Here is a 21,856-nt window from a genome sequence, read left to right as displayed (position 1 = left end):
CTTGTGACCTGAAGCTGACTTTTCTCTGAGCAAAGCAGTGGCAGTTAGGAGCCTTAGGAGCAGAGACTCCTCAGGGTGACAGTATGCCTGGAGGCAGCTGGGTCTCCCACAGCTGGCTGTGACGAGGATGCTGAGCAAGGACCATGCGTTGTGGGTTGGGCAGAGCTGCCCAGGTGATCATCCAGGAGCCTTCCTAGTGCAGAGATCCAGTTGAGAAGAGGAAGGATGGGGACTAATGCTGTCCTGCCAAACTTCACCCATGAAATATGTTTCACAGATTCATAGACTACTTTCCACCCTCGCCAGTCACCAAAAGGGAACCCTGCTCACAGCAGACTCTAAATGTTCAGGGCATGAAAGTAGGGTGCTGTCCTGGTGTCACTGCATTGCTGGGACCTACTCTTGAATACGTGTGTGGGTCCTGTTAGGTGTTTGGGGACTTGGGTTCTTTCTGACTGGGGGAATCTTCAAATGTCTGTCATTTGTGGCACTGAAATGACGGGATAAAGGCAGGCTGGGAGGCAGAGCTTGGATGGGAAGTACTGGGGAACTTGAAGAGAAGAAAGAGTCTGCCATGAACTGCCATCCACGTGGGTGTCCCCGAAGGGTTTCTTTGTGGGAGAAGGGCAAGTGTTGTCCCTAATGCTCCCCTGGCCGAGGACAGAGACATGATGGGAAACCCTAAGAGGATTTATAACCCAGGCAAAGCTACATCATCAGTTATAAACCACAATCACGTTGAAGCATTATTGTGGAGACAGCTGCATGTTTTTGAGGGAAAGCAATTCCCACAAATAGGCATTCAGTGGCCCATGAAACGAGCGGGGGGTCCCACGCTGGCTTCTAGGGGACGGGTGCACTGAGCCCTTGCAATTCGCCCGGGGCTGACAGCTTCGTTACCGCAGCGGGGGGGCGGCGCAGAGTAACACGGACTCGCCCTTTCAGTCCCATCTCTCCGGGGCGTCGTGGACAACGTTGCCGGCGCGCCCGACAGCGAGAGGCCCGGGGCCGCCACCGTGACCCCGGGAGCACGAGCCGAACCAAGCCCTTCGCGCGCGGCCGCAGGAGCCGCCCGGTGTTTTCGCGACGGACCGCCGGAAGTCGCCGGCTCGGGGCGGGCGGGCCCGGCGGAAGCTGGGGGCTCGTGTGGCGCTCGCTTCCGTGCGTGCGGGGCCGGCCATGGAGGCGGAGGAGGCGCGGCGGCTGTTCGCGGAGGGCGCGGCCGTGGTGGTGCTGGGGGTGCCTGAGGGGACGCAGCTCGGCGTGGACTACAAGACGTGGAGCGTGGGGCCCCGCTTCCGCGGCATCAAGATGATCCCCCCGGGCGTCCACTTCTTCCACTACAGCTCCGTGGACCGCCGCGACCCCGGCGCCTCGGGGCCGCGCACCGGCTTCTTCCTCAGCCTGCGGCGCCGCGACCTGCGCGTGCTGCACTGGGACCCGGCCGCCGAGCAGGTCGACCTGAGCCCGGCGCCCGCGGAGCAGAGCGAGGCGATCCGGGCCAACCTGCTGGAGATGGACCCGTTCCTGGGCCCGTACCCCTACGACACGCTCAAGAAGTGGGTGTCGCTCAGTAGCTGCATCAGCGAGGCGGTGATGCAGACGCTGCAGCCCGAGAGCGGCCAGGTCTGCGCCTTCTCCGAGGTGCTGCCGGTGCTGGCGGGGACGCACACCAAGGACCGGGCTGAGCAGAACCGGCCCCCCTACGACACCGAGTGCAAGAGCTACGCCGAGGGCCTGGCCCGGCTGCCCAAGATGAAGCCCAAAGCGGGCACTGAGATTCGGTTCACGGAGGTGCCAACACAGATGTACCCCGACGGCGCGACCCCTGAGGAAATCACCAGGCACAACATGGATCTCAGCTACGCTCTGGAAACCGTCATAAACAAGCGATACTCCAGCAAGCCTGAGGATGTGCTGGGTGGGTGAGAAAGTTTCCCGTAACTAACTCCTTGCCAGCATGAGCAGCGAGGGGGATGTCCGCCCCTACCTGTTGTGCCAGGAACTCGGCCTTTGGCTTTGTAGGGGAATCGCTGGGCCCAGGGGCTGGCACTGTTTGAAGCAGTGGCAGCAGGCTGGGTCAGTCCCCTGTCCCTGCTGCTCTGATCCCCTCCTTCCTCTGTGCCCCCATGCGCTTATTGGGTACCACTGAAAGCCATGAAAAATGCCAACAAGGAGCTGGCAGACGAGGTTCTGTGGGTGAATGTGATATCTTTTATTAGACCAACTTAAATAGTTGGAAAAAGTTGTATTAGCAAGCTTTTGGGTTTAAAAACCCTTTGTCAGGCTGAGGAAGCATCTGCAGTTTGCGTGCACTCTTCCTGAATGGGAGGAATACTAAAGAGGCCAGAGGCTGGTCTGCAGGCAAGTCAGCGAAGATGTAAATTGAGGAGTCAGTGGGTGAGAGACGGGCTGGGTTTTGGTGGGGGGATGAATGTAGCAGGTAAATAGTGGAGAGGTATCTGGGGAATCAGTTGTCAGGCAAGTTATAGTGCGTCATAACTCCAGTGTCTGTATTTAGTCTGTGCTTTTTGTACCCAGGAGGTTCATGAAGTGAAGTTCACAGGCTCATCTGTGAAGTGTTTTGTAAATTCCCTTTGAGGATTAGAACTGAGAATTAGGAGGAGGAGCTGCAAATTCAGCAGTTAGGGCATGGAGCAGGAGGTTATAAGCAACTGCCTGAATGTGGCCTCTTTAAATCACCACTTTAATGCAGTCCATTTGCATCTGCATAGTAGCTTGAATATAGTAGCTTTTCATCTCTTGTGTTCAAACAGCAGAGGCTGAAAGACTTGGGAATAAGTGATGCTTGTGCACTGCTGGTGACCTCTTCTGGTAGGATTTGGGGGTTGTGCAGAAAGCTTTGAGTAAATACTGTGCAGAACAATGTAACATATATTATTTAGTGACACATTAGAAATTACCAGCTGGCGTCCCTCAGTGGCAGTGCTTTAATTACCTGCTAATTGCAGCGGAAACAATGATAAATCCTTGTTGTATCAGACGTTGTTTGAATATTCTTTCCTTGGTGGCATTGTATGAGGACTGAAACCAAGCAGGGACAGCACTGTTATCCTTAGGATAAATCCCTAGATGATGAAATATGAATTTTCATTTCTACCTAGGAGAACTTTTACTATCTTTGCAATCTCCTATGCCTGGCAAAGGAAGCCTGTGCCCAGAAGCTTGCAAATAAAGATTTTTTTTTTTGGTAAATATCTAGTTGTTCAAATAAAAGATACCACCTCTGCCACAAATTTTGATTCCTTTTGCCTCTAGACCAATATGGCTACACCTGGATACCTCCCTAGATGGTTGATATTTTGTATCAACATTTCTTGTTTCTTCTTTTTCCTGTTAATTTTTTCCCTTATGAATCGTATTGTGGAATGTTCTAGGACAGGGGTTGCCAATCTGTAGCCCGTGGCTGTGGCGGAGGAACAGCTCTGTTCGCACAGCACTGCAGTTGGGCACTGGGGACTCTGGTGGAGGGGGAGCTTTCCCTGTGCCACAGCAGGATGGCAGGGAGAAGTGGTAGATACAGCCAGGTCCTAGTGCCAGCCTAGCTTAGCCCTGAACTGGGTCACTCTGGCTCTTTGCCAGAAAATGTTGGCAACTCCTAAAATAAAAAGTAGTTTACTTGCAAGTTAATTGCTTCTCTTAAAGCACTGAAAAGTGTTAGATGTTGATACTTCTCACAAATAAGATGAGTCTAAACATCGGGCAATTCTGAATTCTGATCAGGACCAGTACGCAGTATACTACTCACATGTTAGTTATGCTGTACATATTAGTTATAGTTTTCTTGTTTTGATTGTCTGGTTCATCTGGCAGTACCCGCACCATATTGTAGTTACAGTAGCAGCCTCGTTTGCCCTGTTGCCCTCCTTTGGAAGCACAGGCTTTGGAAAGCCAAGAAGAGAATAGGGATCACAGGACTATGTGATGCCTCCATTTTTGTAGCGTGATAATTGTAGGTAACAGTGTTTCATAACAATACAGACAATACTATATCCAAGTGTCTGGAAGTCACTTCATAGCAATGTTACTCTCTGATTCTATTTGATTATAAAGTGGCTCTCCAAGATTAACGACTGTGCTAAACATGTCCTTTTTTGATTGCAGTATGTCTGTTCCCTAGTCGCATAACAAAGGAGTGGGAAGCAATCAAGGCTGAAGGACTGACAATTGTTACTGTAGCGCAACCATTGAGAACAGAAGAATCTCTTTGTGTGCTGGAAAAAGGCCAACCTTACTAGTGCATGCACAAATCTGCATAGCTGTCAAGGGTTGCGTGTGCCTCTTTCACTTTGATTCACTGACTAAAGTCCTTTTCTGTCTCTTTTTTTCCTCGGTGGGGCGTTTCCAGGTGAATTGCAGTTTGCTTTCATCTGTTTCCTGATTGGGAACGTGTATGATGCATTTGAGCACTGGAAAAAGCTCCTGAATCTCTTGTGCAGGTCAGAAGATGCCATAGGGAAGTATCAAGTTCTCTACACCAGCCTCATTTCTGTCCTGTACCACCAGCTTAGTGAAATCCCACCTGACTTCTTTGTGGACATAGTTTCCCAGGACAACTTTTTAACTAGCACTCTACAGGTAAGTCCACCCTCTGCAGAAAAGCAGTAGTATGAAAAAATCTCATGAGAATGAGGATGGAAACATAACATGGGATGAAATTCAGATGAGGCTAGGGATGTAGATTGAGGTGGGATTCACTGCCTTCTACTTCGTATGAAATGGTATGCATGAATGTCTGGGGGCACACCTACACTGATGTTCAAGGGGTTTCCTTCATCCAGCACTAGGCACTTGAACTTCCCTTTCCCATCTCTGCTTTCCCTCAAAGCCTACAATTAAGGTTTCCACGCTTCTTGTACCTTCGTCCAAAAACACTCCAGAGTGGGATATGCTAGAAGTAAGGCTGGTTTTCCTTCAGCTCTGAAGTTTAGAAGGGGTTTAGGTGTCAGCTGGACTACCATCCAGTGTTAAATAGGGATTTCCGGTACAGACTCTTGGGTTTGGGCTTCAAGGTGGCTCTAAAGTTGACCGTAACTACCAGTTTGGACACAGTCATAGATTCTCAATTAATTGCCTGTGTGCTATTTCTGCACTCGCCCCACTTACACCTCATTCAGCCCTTTGGGATTTTACAGTCCTCTAATTTAAAAGGCTTATTACAAGGTGCCATGTCTTATTAGGGCTCCTGGCCTTATGAGTGTGAAGTAAACATTCTGTGGCAGTGCAGCATATCCATTTTAGAGGTTAGTGCAGTATAACTCAGTTAGTTTAATTTCACAAGTGCAGTTTCTTAAAAGAGGGAAAGTCTTACTAGCATTGCAGAGACAGGTAGATTTGAACAAGGGCAATTTAGTTCATTATAAAGAAGGTCAGCTTTTGTGATAGGTAAAAGCCTGATGATACTAATTTTGATCTTCTTAGATGGCAGGATGATATTGTATGTGAGGAAGTTGGAATGAAACCTTGTATGAGCTTAGAGCACTGGCAGTTACAAATAGGACCCTTCCTCACCCCCTTGGCATGAAATGAAGCTCAAAATAATTTGTTTCACTAGAATCCAATGATTTGTCTTCTGGGGATTTAAAAATGCTGCAGATTACATGTCAGAGTGGGTTCACGTTTCCACTCTTGTATCTGTAATCTGTGGCTTCAAAATAATTCAGTAACTTTCCTGGGTATAAAATTGAGGAGGATTTTGCTTTCAGTGCAGAACTTTCCTCAGGAGGCCCCTAACATATCCAGTCAGTTATGTATCTGCCTTGCAACACTTCAGTCTTGACTGTATCTCCTCAGGCAACTAATAAAAATGTCACAGAATCATAGGGGCTGGAAGGGACCCTGAAAGATCATCAGGTCCAGCCCCCTGTATGAGCAGGAAAGACATCTGGGATCAGATGACTCCAGCCAGGTGATTGTCCAGTCTTCTCTTGAAGACCTCTGAGGTAGATGATTGCACCACCTCTGGTGGGAGCTTGTTCCATAGTCTGGACACCCTAGTTGTAAAGAAGTTTTTCCTAACGTTCAGCCTGAAACTATCTTCCAGGAGTTTGTGGCTGTTGTTTTCCCCCAGGGCGCCCTGGTGAACTGTTGTTCACTGAGCCCCTGCTGTACGCCTCTGATATAGCGGTAAACCGCAATCAAGTCCCCTCTCAGCCTTCTTTTCTTTAGGCTGAAGAGGCCTCTCATATGGCTTGCTGTGCTAGTCTCTGATCATGCAGGTGGCCCTTCTCTGGACCTTCTCACTCCTGACCCATAGCCCTTCTCTGGACCCGTCTTGGGCAACAGTATCAAAAGCCTTGTTGAAGTCAGGGTGTATTACATCTACTACCCTTCCCCATCCATGAAGCCTATCACCTTGCCTTAGAAGGCAGTCTCATTGGTCAAGCATGACCGCTGTGGACAAATCCATGTTAACTGTTCCAGATTACCAGGGATCTGGGTTTTCCATTTGCTGTGGACAAACCTGGATTCTCTCTTTTACAGGAGAAAGAGGTAGAAAACTGTGGGTTTTCCCTTGCAGGCTGGCAGAATTCCAGCCTGCAAAAGGCTGCTTGAGGCTAGGGGGAGCAGGAGGAAGCTGATCACAGGCCAGGGGTACCACATGCATGTGTGCATGCACATGTGCCTGTGGCAGCCAGGCAGCATGATGGAGAGCAGCTCCCGCAACTCCCTGCAGGTAAGTCTGTGATGGGGTGGAGTATAGGCAATGCATCCGGGGGGGTGGGGGGGGCATGAGGAGGGGCACATACCCCTCTAGGTTTCTGAGCCCACAACACGCACATGGCCCAGCAAGCAAGACTTAGAGCAGGAGGGCAGAGCGGGGCAGTGAGACTTGTTGCTGCCACTTCCAGGACCCCTGCACCCGTCATGCCACCAGCAGCATGAGGAGTAATGGAATGGGGGCAGGGAGTGGTGCTACAGTGAGAGGAGGTGAGGGCAGCATAACTACCACCCCGCCCCCAGCCTGTTACCCCTTGTGTTACCAGTGGCACAGCAACAAGTCTCGCTGCTCCGCCCTCCCATGCCTAGTCCCACCTCCTGGGCTATGGAGGCCCCCAGGGGAAGGCAGTAGGGCAGGGAGCCCCATAGCAGGCAGCCTGCAACCCCCCACGTCCCCATGGGCTCCACTCTGGACATGCTGCCTGCAGGCAGGAAGAGGCCCAGGCTCCACACTCCTCCCTGTGCTCCAGCTGCAGCAGCTGCTGCCTCCAGCACATGGCAGCTGGTGCTTCAGCACTGCCAACCAGCTGCAGCTGGCACCTGCAGGGCAGGGAGTGGGCAGGATGCAGCCACCAGGTCCCATAGCGTTGGCAGGTGGGGATGGGCAGGGTGGCAGGAGGCTGTGGGATGGGAATGAGGGGCCCTGGCGGGGACAAGAGGGCTGCAGGTCAGGGGCATAAGCAAGGCTGGTGGGGCTTGGGACTGAGGGGCACTGGCATATCAGGACTGTTCAGCACCACAGAGCAGTGGGAGGACAGCTGCAGCTGGATCCACATACTGATGAGTGATGGGGCAGGGTTAGCTCTGATTTTCTGTGATAAAAAACCCCAAAATCAAATACCAAAATATATTGGTATTTAGAATTTATTTTATTATAATGATTGAGGCACTGGTAGGCTTCCAAATTGCTTTAAAATTATAAATATATCAGTTGAACACAATGTTTTATTGATATATTTACAAATTTTTGTGAACTGAAAAAATTCAGATCAGGTCCATCACAATGGTTCAGTGATTCTGTCAAGACAGTTACTTTTGGTATGGAAACTTTTACTCAAGCATTTATTGCAGAGTTTAAGTAGATAACAGTGATATTAAGAGAGAACTCAGCTTGGTCCTTTTCAGACCCTAGCCTGAGTTTGCAGGATCATCAATTAAAAAAAAGTTTTGACTTGTAAAGTAATATATTGGAGTTGAAAGTTACTGAGAGGGATAACTGTAAATCCCAGTGACCTTATTTTTAGTTCTTTTTAACACTAGTCTCACTTCTTATAGGAGATTTCTGTTAATGTTTCTATGTAAAGAAGTATTTTTAAGTCATTTGAGGAGGCTACCTGCAGAAGTTGAAAGTTTTTAAGAGCAGGTTAAACAGGTGCTTGACAGGGATGATGCTGCCTTGAGGAGAGGGCTGGTCTCGATGACCTCCTGAGGTCTCTTCTTGATCTACTTTTCTGTTATTCTATAGAGGCAGTTTTACAGTAGACTGAGCACGGAAGAAGAAAATAGCTATGTACAAAACTGAACTTTAGCCATTTGTTTTCTGAATTGTATCCTGCTATTGAAAGGTCTCCCTTGAATAAGAGATTTCTTTTTCCCAAAGGGGTTTTCCCTGCAACTTAATCCTGTAATGACATTTTCTTTGGGTTAGACAAGTACTGTTCAACTTCTTGGTGGCTGGCTGCACCATCAGGGGCCATAGCTCCCACTCACCTCCCTGACTGCAGACTCCTCTATTGCTGCATGGGCAGATGGCACCCCCCACCCTTCCTTGAACACAGGTGGGCAGCTCCCTGCCCCCTCACCAATATACTGTTCTGTGTTCAGATGGAAGGGTGCTTCCCCCTACTTGCTTGGCTGCAGGCTCTCCCACTTCACAACACTGCAGGCTGTGCTGAGCTGTGCCACCCACCTTACCTTTGTCCCCTGAGCCGGGGGCAGGTAGTGAAAGCCAGAGAAGGGAGGGGGAGCCAGAGTGATGAAGGAAGTAGTGGCCAGATGATCCTCCATGGCTGCAATTTAACCCCCTGTGGTCTGCCAGGTGGACATTCTTGGCTTATAACATCAGCCTTTTGCTGTAGAAGCGAATTCTGGGTCACAAATTCAGCATGGTGGTAGAATTGAGCAGGAGAGCTGGGCTGTGTTTGAAAGGCCTGTTCAATCAGACACGGGTGCCATAACTACCTGAAGTGCTAAAGGAAAACTGTGAATGTGTGAGAAGTTAATGATTTGTGTGAGACTATTAAAAAACTTCCTCCCTAAAGGTTATTCCTGTTTGATGCTATCTATGCTCAAGGTTCTTGAGGGGAATGACTGTTGTACATGATTAGAAATTTGATTTCCAAACAGGGGACCCCCTCCAATTCTCTAGCTTCCAAGGCAGTTCCTTGGGTGAGAACTCTGGCTATCCGTGGAGATGTTGGTTCCCAACATTTCTGTGATTTAATCCAATGCTACAACATTGAAAAATACTAGTATACTCCTCTCGTTGAGCCTTGTACATAAGGAGCATGGTCAGGCCCCTCACCCTGTTCACTGGAATTAGAAGTCACACTTGGAGACATGTGCTGTGAGTTGTTAGTCTTGCAGCAGGTAGTTCTTACTTGGGGTTGTCTCATCTGCATACCGTAGCTGAAGTTTATTTTTTTTAGGTATTTGTTACAGTAAGAAACTAAATATGGTGCCCAGTAGGACATGCCAGGTGGCACACACTCTCTCCACCCACCCCCCCAAAAAAAAGAGAAAAAGAAAACTGTCCTTATCCTCTTGTATAGCAATCTCATGGCCAGACCAGTGACCAGTTGCCCTAAGGGAACCTTATTTTTATAGGTGTTTATGTTTGATTCTCTGATGTAAAGTAGGAGAGATGTTACACGTCTCTCTGCTGCCCAGCCCCTTAGCTATAAACCATGGCATGAAAAGTGCTTGGTCTCAAGTGAATATATGAGAATTTGATTTTGTCTTATAAGAAAGAAACAGGGACATAAGGCTTGAAGGTTCACAGTTCTGACTTTTTCAATGGTGCACATTCCTTCAGGCCAGCAACTATTTCTCATGGCTGCTGTCTGATTTCTGAGATTGAATTTCAACATCTAGTTACTGAGCCAGCAGTTTCTTCCACTGCTATTTTTTTGTGACTGAGATTATCAAAAGCATCATAGTAAGTCACATAAGAGCACAAATCCCATTTGCTTGCTATAGGAATGCAGGGCCCAAGCCAGGTAAACACTTGTGAAAATCCCACCATGCATGTTTAATAACTTCCCTACCTTTATTTGAATCCATGCTCCTCACTCTCATTCCTCTGCTTTTTAAGATTTTAAAACTGTGACCATGATTCAGTTTTATCAGCCCTGATAGGTCTAATGGGGATGGTAGAGTAAAGGCAGAGTATTCCTTCAGGCTGTGGCGGAAGATGAAAATGGTAGGACCTGCTTGTAACTCCAAGGCCGTTTGGAAACAACTCAAAGTTCTTCTCAGGCCAGCCTCACTGGGTTCAGTCAAGGCAGGAAAAATGTGCAGTTTTTGCCCCTTCTGTGAATTTGCTGACATCTAATCTGTTATTTTAGGTCTTCTTTTCGTACACCTGCAGCACTGCAATGGACAGGACACTAAGGAAAAAGGCAGAAAAATTTAAGGCCCACCTAACTAAGAAGTTCAAATGGGACTTTGATGCAGAGCCTGATGACTGCGCCCCAGTGGTAGTGGAACTGCCGGAAGGAACATTATTGGAATGAGCAAAATCTCTCTTACAACCAAGCATTTCCCCTTTTCCTCATCCCTCTTTCCAAACTTGCCAATTTCTGAGAAATCTGCATCTCATTCTGTGAAACGCACCTCACAGTCTTCAGCCAATTCCTCCTCTCACCATAGACGCGTATCTGGGATGCCTAGAGACGATGCATATTTGCTCTCCAGGGCATAGCTTCCCCCTATGGATTTCCTCATGGTTCCAGGAGCTGCTGAAACAGAGAATATCCATGCAGTGCAATGCATCTTGGTAACTTCTTGAGTATTCTAATGATGTACATTTACCTAGTTCTTCTGCAGCAACTCCTTTCATGGAGTCAACCAGGTTGTCGTATGACCACAGAAAACTCCATGTGGAAATATCTGTATTTAAGAATCTGGAGCTTGTGTTTCGGTTTGACACCTTTAGAATTAGGGGGGTGGAACTGACCTGTGATCACTACATCCTTCTCCTGCCTATCCCAAAGTTAGAAATCAAGGAATTATTTTCTGATCGTCAGGGCTATAACTGTAACCATTGAGAAACAGTGTGCAGGATTATAATGCTTCTTATTTTATTTTTGCAGAAGCGTGTTGTAACAAAAGAAACATGACCTGTATTAAAATGCTTCCATTCCACACTTCTAATACTAATATATCCTGTTCCTCCAGTGTAATTGGTATCTTTATCCAGGTATTGCCAACTTTATACAATGTAGAGAGTCTGAGCCTGTCTAGCCTGATGTGAGAGAATCTTTACAGCTTAGTAACCAGAAATTGATTGGAAACCACCTGGTAGCCAAAGCAAAAAGGTAGTCGTGGGAAGGTCAGATATTCGTCAGTGTTCTTGTGGTTTATGGCATTGTTGCAAATCTTCATGTAAAATTTCTTTGCTGTTAATTGGTAACCATCTCATGTGGGAACTCTGGAGTTCATTCAGAGCAATGAAAATGCTGTAAAATAACCTGAAATCTGTTAGCTGCCTCCATGCCTTGTTGCCCTGTAATATGTACTCTGGATTGTAATATTGAGTTGATTTTTTTTTTCCACATGAGAATCCCTACTGTGTAGGGATTTAGTAGTCATTCAACTTGCTCATTTCTTGCTAGATTATTAGCCTCCTTCAGGAATTCGGTGCGTGTCTAACAAGATAACTTGCTTGTTAGTCTTTTTCACAGGTCAAAATAAATCTTCCTTTTTTTTAGAAAAACAGTGTTTTGTGTGTGAATTATTTCTGCCAAGGCATAAGGTAGTATGTTACTGTTCAGTGCCTGTCAGTTCTGTCAATTATTTTACTCGTCACCTTGGAACAAACAAAATATCAATGATTGTGTCTCATTCAAGGACAGCTCATACTGAGGAGGTATATAAGCATGGTGCAATGCAACAAAAAGCCTGTTGTCTAAAAGTAGGTATGTGATACAGTACTGGAAGATGGCATAGAGTGCACCCTCAACAAGTTTGCAGATGACACAATGCTTGGTAGTAGATACACTGGAAGGTAGGGGTAGGATTCAAAATGACCTAGACCAATTGGAGGATTGGACCAAAAGGAATCTCATTAGCTTCAACGAGGACAAGTGCAAAGTCCTGCACTTAGGACTGAACAATCCCATGCACCAGTACAGGCTGGGGGCTGACTGGCTGGATAGCAGCATTGCAGAAAAGGACCTGGGGGTTACAGTGGACAGTAAGCTGAACATGAGCCAACAGTGTGCCCTTCTTGCAAAGAAGGCTAACAACATACTGGGCTGTACTGGTAGATGTATTGCCAATAGGTCAAGGGAAGCGATTATTCCCCTCTATTCAGCACTGATGAGGCCAGGATGATCTGTTTGGGGCTAGTCCTGCTTTGAGGATGTTGGACTAGATGACCTCCTGAGGTCTCTTCCAACCCTAACTTTCTATACTTCTATGATACTCTCAAATAATGAGGGACATAGCCATCTTGCTCGGCAGGCCTTTTCTTTACTCTTATTTGTCTAGTGTTTTTTTTTCTGTCTAGTTTAAATGATCAAGAGCTTTCATCAGACATTACTTTGTTTTGTTTAGACAGACTTGATAGTGTTTAATTACCAAGCAGAAGGACCAGTAGCTGTTCTGGCTACTTTGGGACCTTGCAAGGCCCCATTCCCTTTTTACCCTTAAGTGAGAGGGAGTAAGAACCCTTCCCTGGCAGATTTCCTAACTGAGGAATACTGAGCAGGGTGGTTATATCGTGTACTATGGTCTCCATCTTTTCAATACTCCTGCATTTATTTGCTAGCGCTGTTAGTTTTGATGTGATGTTATGCTACATGCTAGAAATAAGTTTGGGTTTTTTTAATCTTTATCCTCAGGTCAACAACTTTTCAGCTAGCAACATAGAAAGCAAAATGTCAGTGCTCCCTGTCCCATGGGTGTTTGTTTCTAAGATGGATAAATTGTGCATTGGTAGCAGCCCTGCTCCCAGATCACTGCATGCACATTATGAGAAACTAATGATGTGTAGCATATGTTGTGTTGATTGCTGAATCACTTGCAAATTAGGGTTGTGACTAACAGTATTTTGTGTGTTGAACTGTGAGTAGAATACCTGGAAAGCTGCTTTCCTCTTTGTGGAGCACCATTCTGCAGACCAAGGTACTTGACTCAATTTGGTATATTTGGTTGCTATGAGTTGCTGTCACTCACAGGGAATTGGGGCACATTCCTGAATGGGGTGGGGAAGAGGTGGGGGCTGTTACTACTGTGTAGCAAACCCTGCTGGTCTGTCAGTGTCCACTGGAAGATGTGTATGTACAATGCAGAACTTGTAAGTGTATGTTCAAGAGCAAGTAGTTCTGCACTATCTTTCACTAGTCACCACTGTTAGACTGTTTGCTGGACCAACCTCTTCTGTGTTCAGTGACTATCCCTTAACTCTGAAAAGCCCACCTACTGTAACGGTCTAAAACTGTAAAGAGTTGTCTCTGCCTTCCTCCACTCTGCAAATTTAAAAATATAAATCAAGCTAATTTAGGTTCATGAAAACAGAGAATGTCTCTCTCTCTGTTGTAGCACCCATGCACATTCCAGATGGAGGAAGGAGGAAAAAATAATTTTCCTTTCACCTGTCACTCTCAAGTCAATCTGTTTTTTTAAACAGGTAAATCTGGATAGAAGCACAAATTGCACATTTTGCTCTGTCTGAGCATGTAGCTTCCCTTATGATTCCACCCCCTTTCCATCTGCCTGAAACATAAAGTCCATTTCTGTCTCTCTGTTTTCAGGTGGGCTAATGCCAGTTGCTTAATTTCAGCAGTGATGAGTAATGATCCCTCCATCTAGCCTGTCTGTCCAAGTTGTCTTATGAGGCAGCTTCCATTCTGCATAGCATTTATTACTTGCATTATAGTAGTGCCTGAAGACCTTGAATGGCATTGGGATCCTATTATGAATATACCTACACAAAGTAACTTTCTGTTGCACAGATCTTCTAATCTAAAAAGTGGGAGAAGGATTTAAAAAAAATACTTAGAAAGTATTTTGGCTTAGAAGCTTCTCAAAGACAAAATGGCAGTAGCATCTCATTGCTTTTTTTTTGCCTTTGAAAATGCTGTCTTCTGTACTGTAGCCTTTACATTGTCTCTTAGATGATGGTCATGTTGCCTCTGGTTGCTATTATACATCTATCTCCATGTGCCTTTTTTAGTGAATTCTTCCCTTATATCAGTGCTTGCAGTAAACACTGACTGGTTCTGTCCAGCAGATCCTTTGGAAGGGAGGTTAGCACACAGCTTGGAGAAACTGGAGTGGGGAGTCCTAACACTTTTTCTGAAAGAGGAAACAAAGGTTTCCATTGCATCCTAGCATGCCAGCTTATCTAGCTGCAAAGGTACTTACAGCATGAAGTTTAACCTGTTCACCTGTTGCTTTACAATGTGTGTGAAGTGGATGGGGGCTCCTGCGTGAAGTGATCTGGTAGAATTTCAAAGCTAGTTTTGTTCTCCCTTGAGAGATGCTCAGTGTACCTTCTTACCCCTCCCTCCCCCCCACTTGCACACTATTACTGTCTTCTGCCTCTGACAGAAGAGAACTACAGTTTGACTGCACTAGTCCTGCTGTTGCTGCTCAACCCCACTGAGGAATTTATGGTACAAATTATACTGTGGAATTGGAGCATGTTTTGGGGAAGGCTCGCTAATAGCCTGATCATTCAGCAGCCTCTGATTAACAGATGGTTTCATGGACCCTTCAGAGGCCCCTGCAAGATAAAAGCACCTTAGAGGCCTCATTAAGAGCTAGTAAAGGAGCCACACAGCAACCACCAAAACTCCAAAAGCGTTGGAGTAATCAATACCAAAAGTCCATGCATCTCTCTCCAGAGCTTATGCTTTGGACTCAGCTATTTAACATGGTATCTTCTCTACCCGCTGTGGGTGTGCTTAACTTGCTTGAAGGGTTTTACATCTACATGAGGAGAAAAGCTGCCACTAAGACTCAGCTGCTGCAGAAATAGGTTGCACTGCTGAAGCTTTGCCAGTGAGGTGCTGGGTTGTGCCTTGCTTCCGAATCGCTTATCTCCTATTTGCAGTGGTGTTCCTCAACCTTGGTTTGGAGGATTTTGTGATTCCCCAGGGACTGGAAACAAAGAGGCTATGCTTGCATCCCTCACAGCATCTTTGCGAGCTGAATTGACCACTGGCAAGTCTCAGATTGGCAGAACCAGAGCGGGTGGAGATGATGCAAGGCAAACTCTGATACAGGGTTAATTTCTAAGCTGTGACTGAACCTCACTGCCACTGTGCAAGCTATTTCAATAGCTCTATTAAAAATGGTAATTCTGTGGCAGCAGTCTAAAACCACTTCCTGAAACAGTAGGACCCCGGGTTCCATTCACAGATCCGCTTCTGATGTGGTCCATACATTTAAGCAAGAGCAGTGAAATCATCTATCATATCATTACAAAACTCAAACTTTTAAGAGCAGAGATGGATGTCAGGATACGTCCCCTAGAGGAGGAGTCTGTGTTCATATAGTGTAATCATGAACAGAACAGGGAGAACTCCTGGGGACTCATATTGATCCCTTTGTAACCCATGGGGTTTAAAGTCCCTTTTTTCTTTCCTATGCAAGAACAGGTAGAAGTAAAAGACATACCCTGAAGCCCTGAGGGGGAAGTAGGGGGGAAGAGTGGAGGATATAGCCATCTCCAGTATCCAGTCGGGGGGTATGATGACCAGCTAGTACCACCTTTTCTCTGAGACAGCTTGGTGTAAAAAGCAGTGTTGCCATGTCTACTTATAATAAGTGGAATTGGCTTGCTTTTTTAAAAAGTTGCTTTAAATTTTTTGAGAGCTGTGGGTTGATAAGCCTCTTTGAAACAGGTTGGGCTTATTTTTAAATGCAGTGCGCCCTTTTTTTTCTCAAGACTTGGTAATGCTGGTGAAAGGAGCATTTAATTCCAAGGGTTGATTGTAAGTCAGAACTAGTCTAAGCCTGGGTGACTGATTGAAACCAGCCAGCAAGAAAAACATTGATTAGACTCTGATGTTTCATTGCTACAATGTCATTATTTTTCTGAAGAAAGGTGCAGCCACACAGATGTGTTTATAAAGTTTGAGTTGAGCTCAGAAATTGAAGATTATTTCCCCCAAAATTCAGAGCATATCTTTAAAGGGCAGTATGTTTAGCTCATTCAGACTTGAGAGAGTCTGAATGAACCAGCATCTTTTCTTAGATAATTTGAGTAGATGATGGCAAGTTTAGGACTCAATATAAATGATCAAGTTAATTTCTAAATGGGTGATTTTTAAACTTATTTAGATCATGTTTTTTAAGAATACGATCTAAATAGGCACCAATTTTAAGATCTGAGAAAAGATCGTAAAAGTTCTCCTGGGTAGAAATGAAAGTTCATATTTCATAGGATTTCACAGAGGAGTCAATAGATGAAAAACTCCTCTGGGCAATCAGTTCATAGCTGGTATGAATTTAGTCATTTATTGATAAGTTTTGCCTTGGAGAAGGGACAGGGCGGTATACTACCCCCCCTTATTATAAAAACAGTTAATTTTTGGTGACAGCAGAGCATCCAATATTGCCAGCCACGTGGGCAACTCTAGGTGCAAGGTACCAGGAATGCTCTGGAACTGGAAACTGTTGCCATACCCTACCATTCATTTGTTCTTTTTGTATTAGCTTTGAGCCCTGAATCGGCAAAGTCTGCTGCTTAATTTTAGTCCCTCTCAGCAGTCCCATTGAAGTCAATGAGCCCGAACCATGGCTGGTGTAGCTCCCTTGATTTCAATACTAGTGCATGGTTCAGTACAGGGCCTGGTAAAACTTTTCGTAATGTGCAGACTTCAGCATGTGCACAGGCCTTGCAATGCCTTGATAGACACCGTATGTCTTGCTGAAGAAGTGAACTTGATAGAGGCTTTGGTTTCTGGAAAGGATTTGGCAGGGAAGAGAGAAGCTGCCAGCAGGCAAAGGCAAGGACTCCGAAGAGAAAAGATGTTTTATACATTGGAAATGCCATATTGTCAAGTCTGTGCGGCTCTCCCATTTCTGCACTAAGCAAACTCCATTTGTGTAGCAATGTGTACTTTGTTTTCATTAATAGCCACTTTACAATATTAAAAAAGCAACACTTAAGAAGCTGTTGATCGTCAATGTGAGCCTTACAAACTTTTAAAAAAGACTTTCAATTTATAATCCAGTGGGGACCTGTTAGACACATTATACAGCCATGGCATACGCTCAGTTGGGACCTTTAATAGTTTTATTTCATTAGTAGGCGTCCTTTGGGGAGGGCTCCGCACATACATCGTAGATAGAAGTTCACGCTGAGTAGATGCGTTTTGTTTAACAGGCGTATTCTCTTAACAAGACCTAATAACTGTTGTGATCTAATGTTCCTTACGGGGCTTTCATTCACTTTACTCCTTGGTAAAAGCAGGCGGGTCGAGAGCTCCTGTGTTAGCAGCATGATGTTTCGCTTTTCTTATTATCCACTGTCTCTACAAGGAATACTTTTAGACTTAAAAAGAAATGACTGGACAAACAAATCAGTGACAACTTTTTTATTTGGCAAAATGCTGATTCCTGCTCCTTATGATTTCCAACAGAGGTGCCAAAAGCATGCTTCTGTTATCTTCTTGCTGTAATCCAGTTCTGTCCTAATGTGACTAATTGCATTCTCCCTTCTTTAAACTCCAACATCCAAAGGAAACTCTTTTCCACTTTTAGCTCTAAATTATTGTGTGTATTGCAAGGGGATGGGGAGGGGGCACAGTAGCAGCACTGTACAGCTGTTATCTGTCTGGAGACTGATGTGATTCCATCTCTGGCTAGTCTGTCTAATTGACTTGTATTCACACTTGCTTTTTATAACCTTGGAGATTATGGGCCACATCATTACCTGGAGTAAAAAGGCATGGAATTAAGATATGCCAATTTACACCAGCAGAGGAGCTGACCCAGTCCCTCTCTGTACAAGCATCCTCTCTAATTGCAGCCCAATTTGAGGAATAAGGTTGGGAATCTTTCTTCTCAGCTGACTGGGCACAATAACACAGCACAAGGCACCTAGGGCCTAGTGAGATAGTCCTGGAGGAGCCCAGAATGCAGTTAAATGCGTAGAGCCCAGAGGCCATTCCCTGTTGGAGTGACCCAGGTTCCGGAGACGGTGGAGCTCAGCGTGGGCCTCAGGCCAATGTCCTCTCACATTCTTCCCCTTATGAGGATTTTACTCTGCTATTTTGTACACAGGTATTTTCCCTCATCATGCTCTATCATGTCTTTCAGAGCCCCCTCAGGCAGCCGCACAGGAGAGAGCCATTTTTCCCCTTGGCTCTATCTGTAGGAGTTTGCACGTGGCAGGTTATTGCGTGGCATGCTGACCAGTCAATGCATATTCAAGCCTTCCTGCTTGGAGCCTGGATTTAGCAACAAATGTTTTCAACCTCAGAACTGCTAAACATTACGGTTCTCATGTCCACAAACATGTTAAGCGTTTCAGAAAGGAGACTAGAGAGGCCTCCCAGCCCGTGGGTAAGCTAATGTATCAGGACTGGGGGAGAACTGTTCCAGGCTCTGCCAGTGACCTGCTTAATGACCTTGTGCAAGTTATTTCCTTGTGCTGTTGCCTCTCTTCCCACCCTCACAGTGTCCTAACTAACTACGTAATCCCCAGGGCAGGGAGTGTGTGCCACTGAGTTTGCACAGTGCCTGATTACTGGGGTCCTGATCTGGGCTGGAGCTTGTGGGTGGGATGCATGCCGCAGCCCGATAATAGTCGGCCGGATCTGAGAGAAGGTTCTAGAGATTTCTGGGCTAGATCATGGAGAAGGTTTATTTAAGCAGCTGTTTAGCAACAAAGGGATAGTTACAAATAACAATAAAACACTAAATGTTACTGTGACATACAGTAACACCACAAACATAAACATATATCAGTGGCATTTATCGACCAGAGCCGGTTGCCGAGCACGTGCACTTTCTGTCCAGTTAGGCTGTGTTAGCCTCTCACAAGTCAGGCGTCCCCAAGTTCGTGAGCTGACTCTGGCGGGTGAGGCGTGTTCCAGTGCGATCTTCATCGCAACCTCAGCCTCTGACTGATCAAGTCGAAGGTGACGGTCCCAGTGTCGGTCTCGAACGTCTCCACCACTGTTTGGGCGCGCTGAGACTTTATACTGTTAGCCGACCCTGGTAGCCACTCACAATCTTAGGTTTTGAATCATGCCCTTATTTGGAAGACGCCATCCCTTATGGATACAAGCGCACACCATCGCTTAGGAGAAAGTGCATAGTCGTTTACCTGCAAGACTGAGCTATGGAAATTCCCGTGGGAATTCCCCCACAGATGCACACAGTAATGTAGAGGTTCCCGCCTTCAAGAGCTTACAACTAAGGATGTAGGTGAGGCCTTCCTTGTCCGACTCTCTCAGATGCAATGCATGGAGACACAGTTTACATATATGAGGGTGTGATTTCTTACAGGCTTGTGATAAACATGATGATTCAGAACAAACCTAGAGGGGTTTTTCATATCCCCCTAGCTTCCAAAACCCACATGGACTCATTGTGGAGCAGAGTGAAGTCAACTACTGAATTTGAAATCCTTACCTCTTAATGACTAGACTTGTGTGTGCACCTCTGTATATAGTAATATTAAAACCTAGCCACGTATATTTCTATTTCAGTAAAGGTGAAAGCCTGCTAAGCTTTGTAGCTGATACCACAGGGATACAGGTTTAGAAAGAATGGGGACGAGATGCTCTTCCAGCCCTACTCATCTTACCCCACCTTCCATGCTGCCCTATATGCTTGGGATGCAAATGGAGGAAAGGAGGCGAAAAAGAGAGGTCTAGGGCTAGTGTCACTGCAATGTCAAAGAGCCGAGAGTGTGATGCAGTCAGCGGGAGGGATGTGGTAGGGGAAGCTGCAGAATCTGGAGTCTCCTTCTTCCCATCCTGTAGTCTGTATGCCACCAAACACCGTCAGTTTGTAATGGGGTGGGTCTGTGAGCCAGAGACAGGCTCAGGCTCTGCGTTCTGAATGTAACACAGTGCAGCACCCCTGCATAGTCCGGCACAGCTGAGAGCTCTGCTCTGCACTTCTCTAGCAGGGTCCCTGTGCACTCTCCCTTGATACTAACCTGGCAGGTGAAATAACATGCATCTGGGTCTGTGAAGGCAGTTTTCCTTAAGTGCTCCTAGGGTAACTGTTGTTCTGGTGCAGTTTGGTACCCACCGAGGTGTTGTGCCTTAAAGCCCACTTTATGGAAATGGGAGGCTCCTCCCTAGCTTGCTTCTGCGGCCACATGGCTGAGGGCAGGTGAAACCTGGGGGCATCCAAGCCCCAAGCCTCTGGGCTTGGGCCTGCACATAGGATGCCTGCCAAAAGACTCTGGAAATATCTGAAGTCCCTGGTGGGGGGGTTGTAGAGCCACTTATGATTCTGGACTGACTCACAGATTTGGATTTGGATTTGATTTGGCTTGGAACATGAAAAATTTCTTTTAAAAAAAAAAAAGCTCCTTTGATGCTATGTGTTTTAGTTTACAGGCTTATCTAATGCTATGACTTTGCTAGCTGCCCATTTCATTTACTTGTGGTCATCTGGCCTGATCTGGCCAGCCCACTCAACCTTTTCTACCCCACTGCTGCTGGCCTGAGAGCCTCCTGTGCGTGCCCCATCACCTGCAGTGACAGCACAATGTGGCCAGGTGGCAGCAGGCTCCTCTCATTCTGGTCTCACCTATTTGGGCTCCTGGGGATGCAGGCTCCAGTTAACTGTTCTTTTGAAAACCTGTGGCTGTGTGTTTCTCTCCCTGTAGTAGGAGGCTGCTGCATTTTGTCTGCCAACTGCCCAACACCCTGTTGCTTCCCCTAATTAGTAGTGGGGCATTGTTGTAACACCCCGCTGGGGGTTGAATGTGAGGGTAACAGTGTATCTGAAATGCAGCTCGGGCAACTGGAAGTGATTTTTTTTTTTTTTTTTTTTTTTTTTTACTTCTGTCTAGTTCCATTTTCACGCTGCATGTCCCAACTAGCAGCCTGCAGCCTGCAATTACCAATTGAAACAGACTGTAAATGCAATGAAGTGGAAATAGCTTCTAATAAAGCACAAATGCAGAGAGGGTAGAAAGGGGCCAGGGGATGTGTTGGTGTCTTTGGCACTGGGCCTCTGATAACAACCAGAGCCCTGCAACTCTGGACAGGGAGCAGCACTTAATGCAAGTGGAAGTGGAAGTTGATTTAATGTGGATGGATATCTGCTAGAGCAGGGGTGGTCAGTCCCAGTGTCCTCAATTGTGTCTATGAACTGATTTGAAGCCTGGTCTCAAGCAAGGAGAGGTCCCTCAGTTAGAGATGCACAACTTGTAGCTGGACTGCACAGGAGCACATTCTGCTTACACAGGCTGTGAAAGCACCACTGTGTGTTTCTGTGTTTAAAGTACCAGCAAGTTCACCCCTCTGACTGCCCCAGGAGTAGAGTAAAACCTCATAAAACCTCCACTTTTCATAAGCGGAGGCAGAGATGGAAAAAAAACCCAACCTCCTCCCAACCAACAAACATGGGCTGAGGTAGAACAGACAGCTTTCCAAATGTGCTGGGAACATTGTTGTGTCTCTGGCCAATGAAAGCTTGTTATGTTGTGTAGCAAAACCCCCAGTTTTTCTTTTCTTATTTTTTTATTGCATTCCCTCCCCTTCCCCAACCATTTCTGACTTTTTCTTTCCCTCTCTATTCCCTATCATAGAATCAGAGAATCAATGAGTTGGAAGGGACCTAGACAGATCATCTAGTCCGACCCCTGCCACGGGCAGGAAGGAGCACTGGGGGTGACAGGGGCCATAAGACCACAGCCAGGTGCCTGTCCAGTCTCCTCTTGAAGATCTCCAGGGAAGGTGAGAGCACC

At 46.3% G+C, this 21,856-nt stretch overlaps 1 protein-coding gene across 1 annotated transcript; it reads left to right on the top strand.

Annotated features, from left to right (window-relative positions):
• The first annotated feature begins 1,154 nt into the window (after nt 1–1,154).
• On the top strand, nt 1,155–11,072 carry AAR2 (AAR2 splicing factor homolog). Its single transcript, XM_019539768.1, has 3 exons — nt 1,155–1,921; nt 4,370–4,599; nt 10,308–11,072. The coding sequence occupies exons 1-3, from the start codon at nt 1,180–1,182 to the stop codon at nt 10,473–10,475; spliced, it is 1,140 nt and encodes a 379-aa protein (XP_019395313.1). The 5' UTR covers nt 1,155–1,179; the 3' UTR covers nt 10,476–11,072.
• The last annotated feature ends 10,784 nt before the right edge of the window (nt 11,073–21,856 follow it).

Source organism: Crocodylus porosus, unplaced genomic scaffold (assembly GCF_001723895.1).
Source record: "Crocodylus porosus isolate Cpor-Errol unplaced genomic scaffold, CroPor_comp1, whole genome shotgun sequence".
Taxonomy (NCBI): Eukaryota; Metazoa; Chordata; order Crocodylia; family Crocodylidae; genus Crocodylus; species Crocodylus porosus.
The sequence above is the reverse complement of the archived record's forward strand: the minus strand, read 5'-3'. Positions and strand labels throughout refer to the sequence as shown.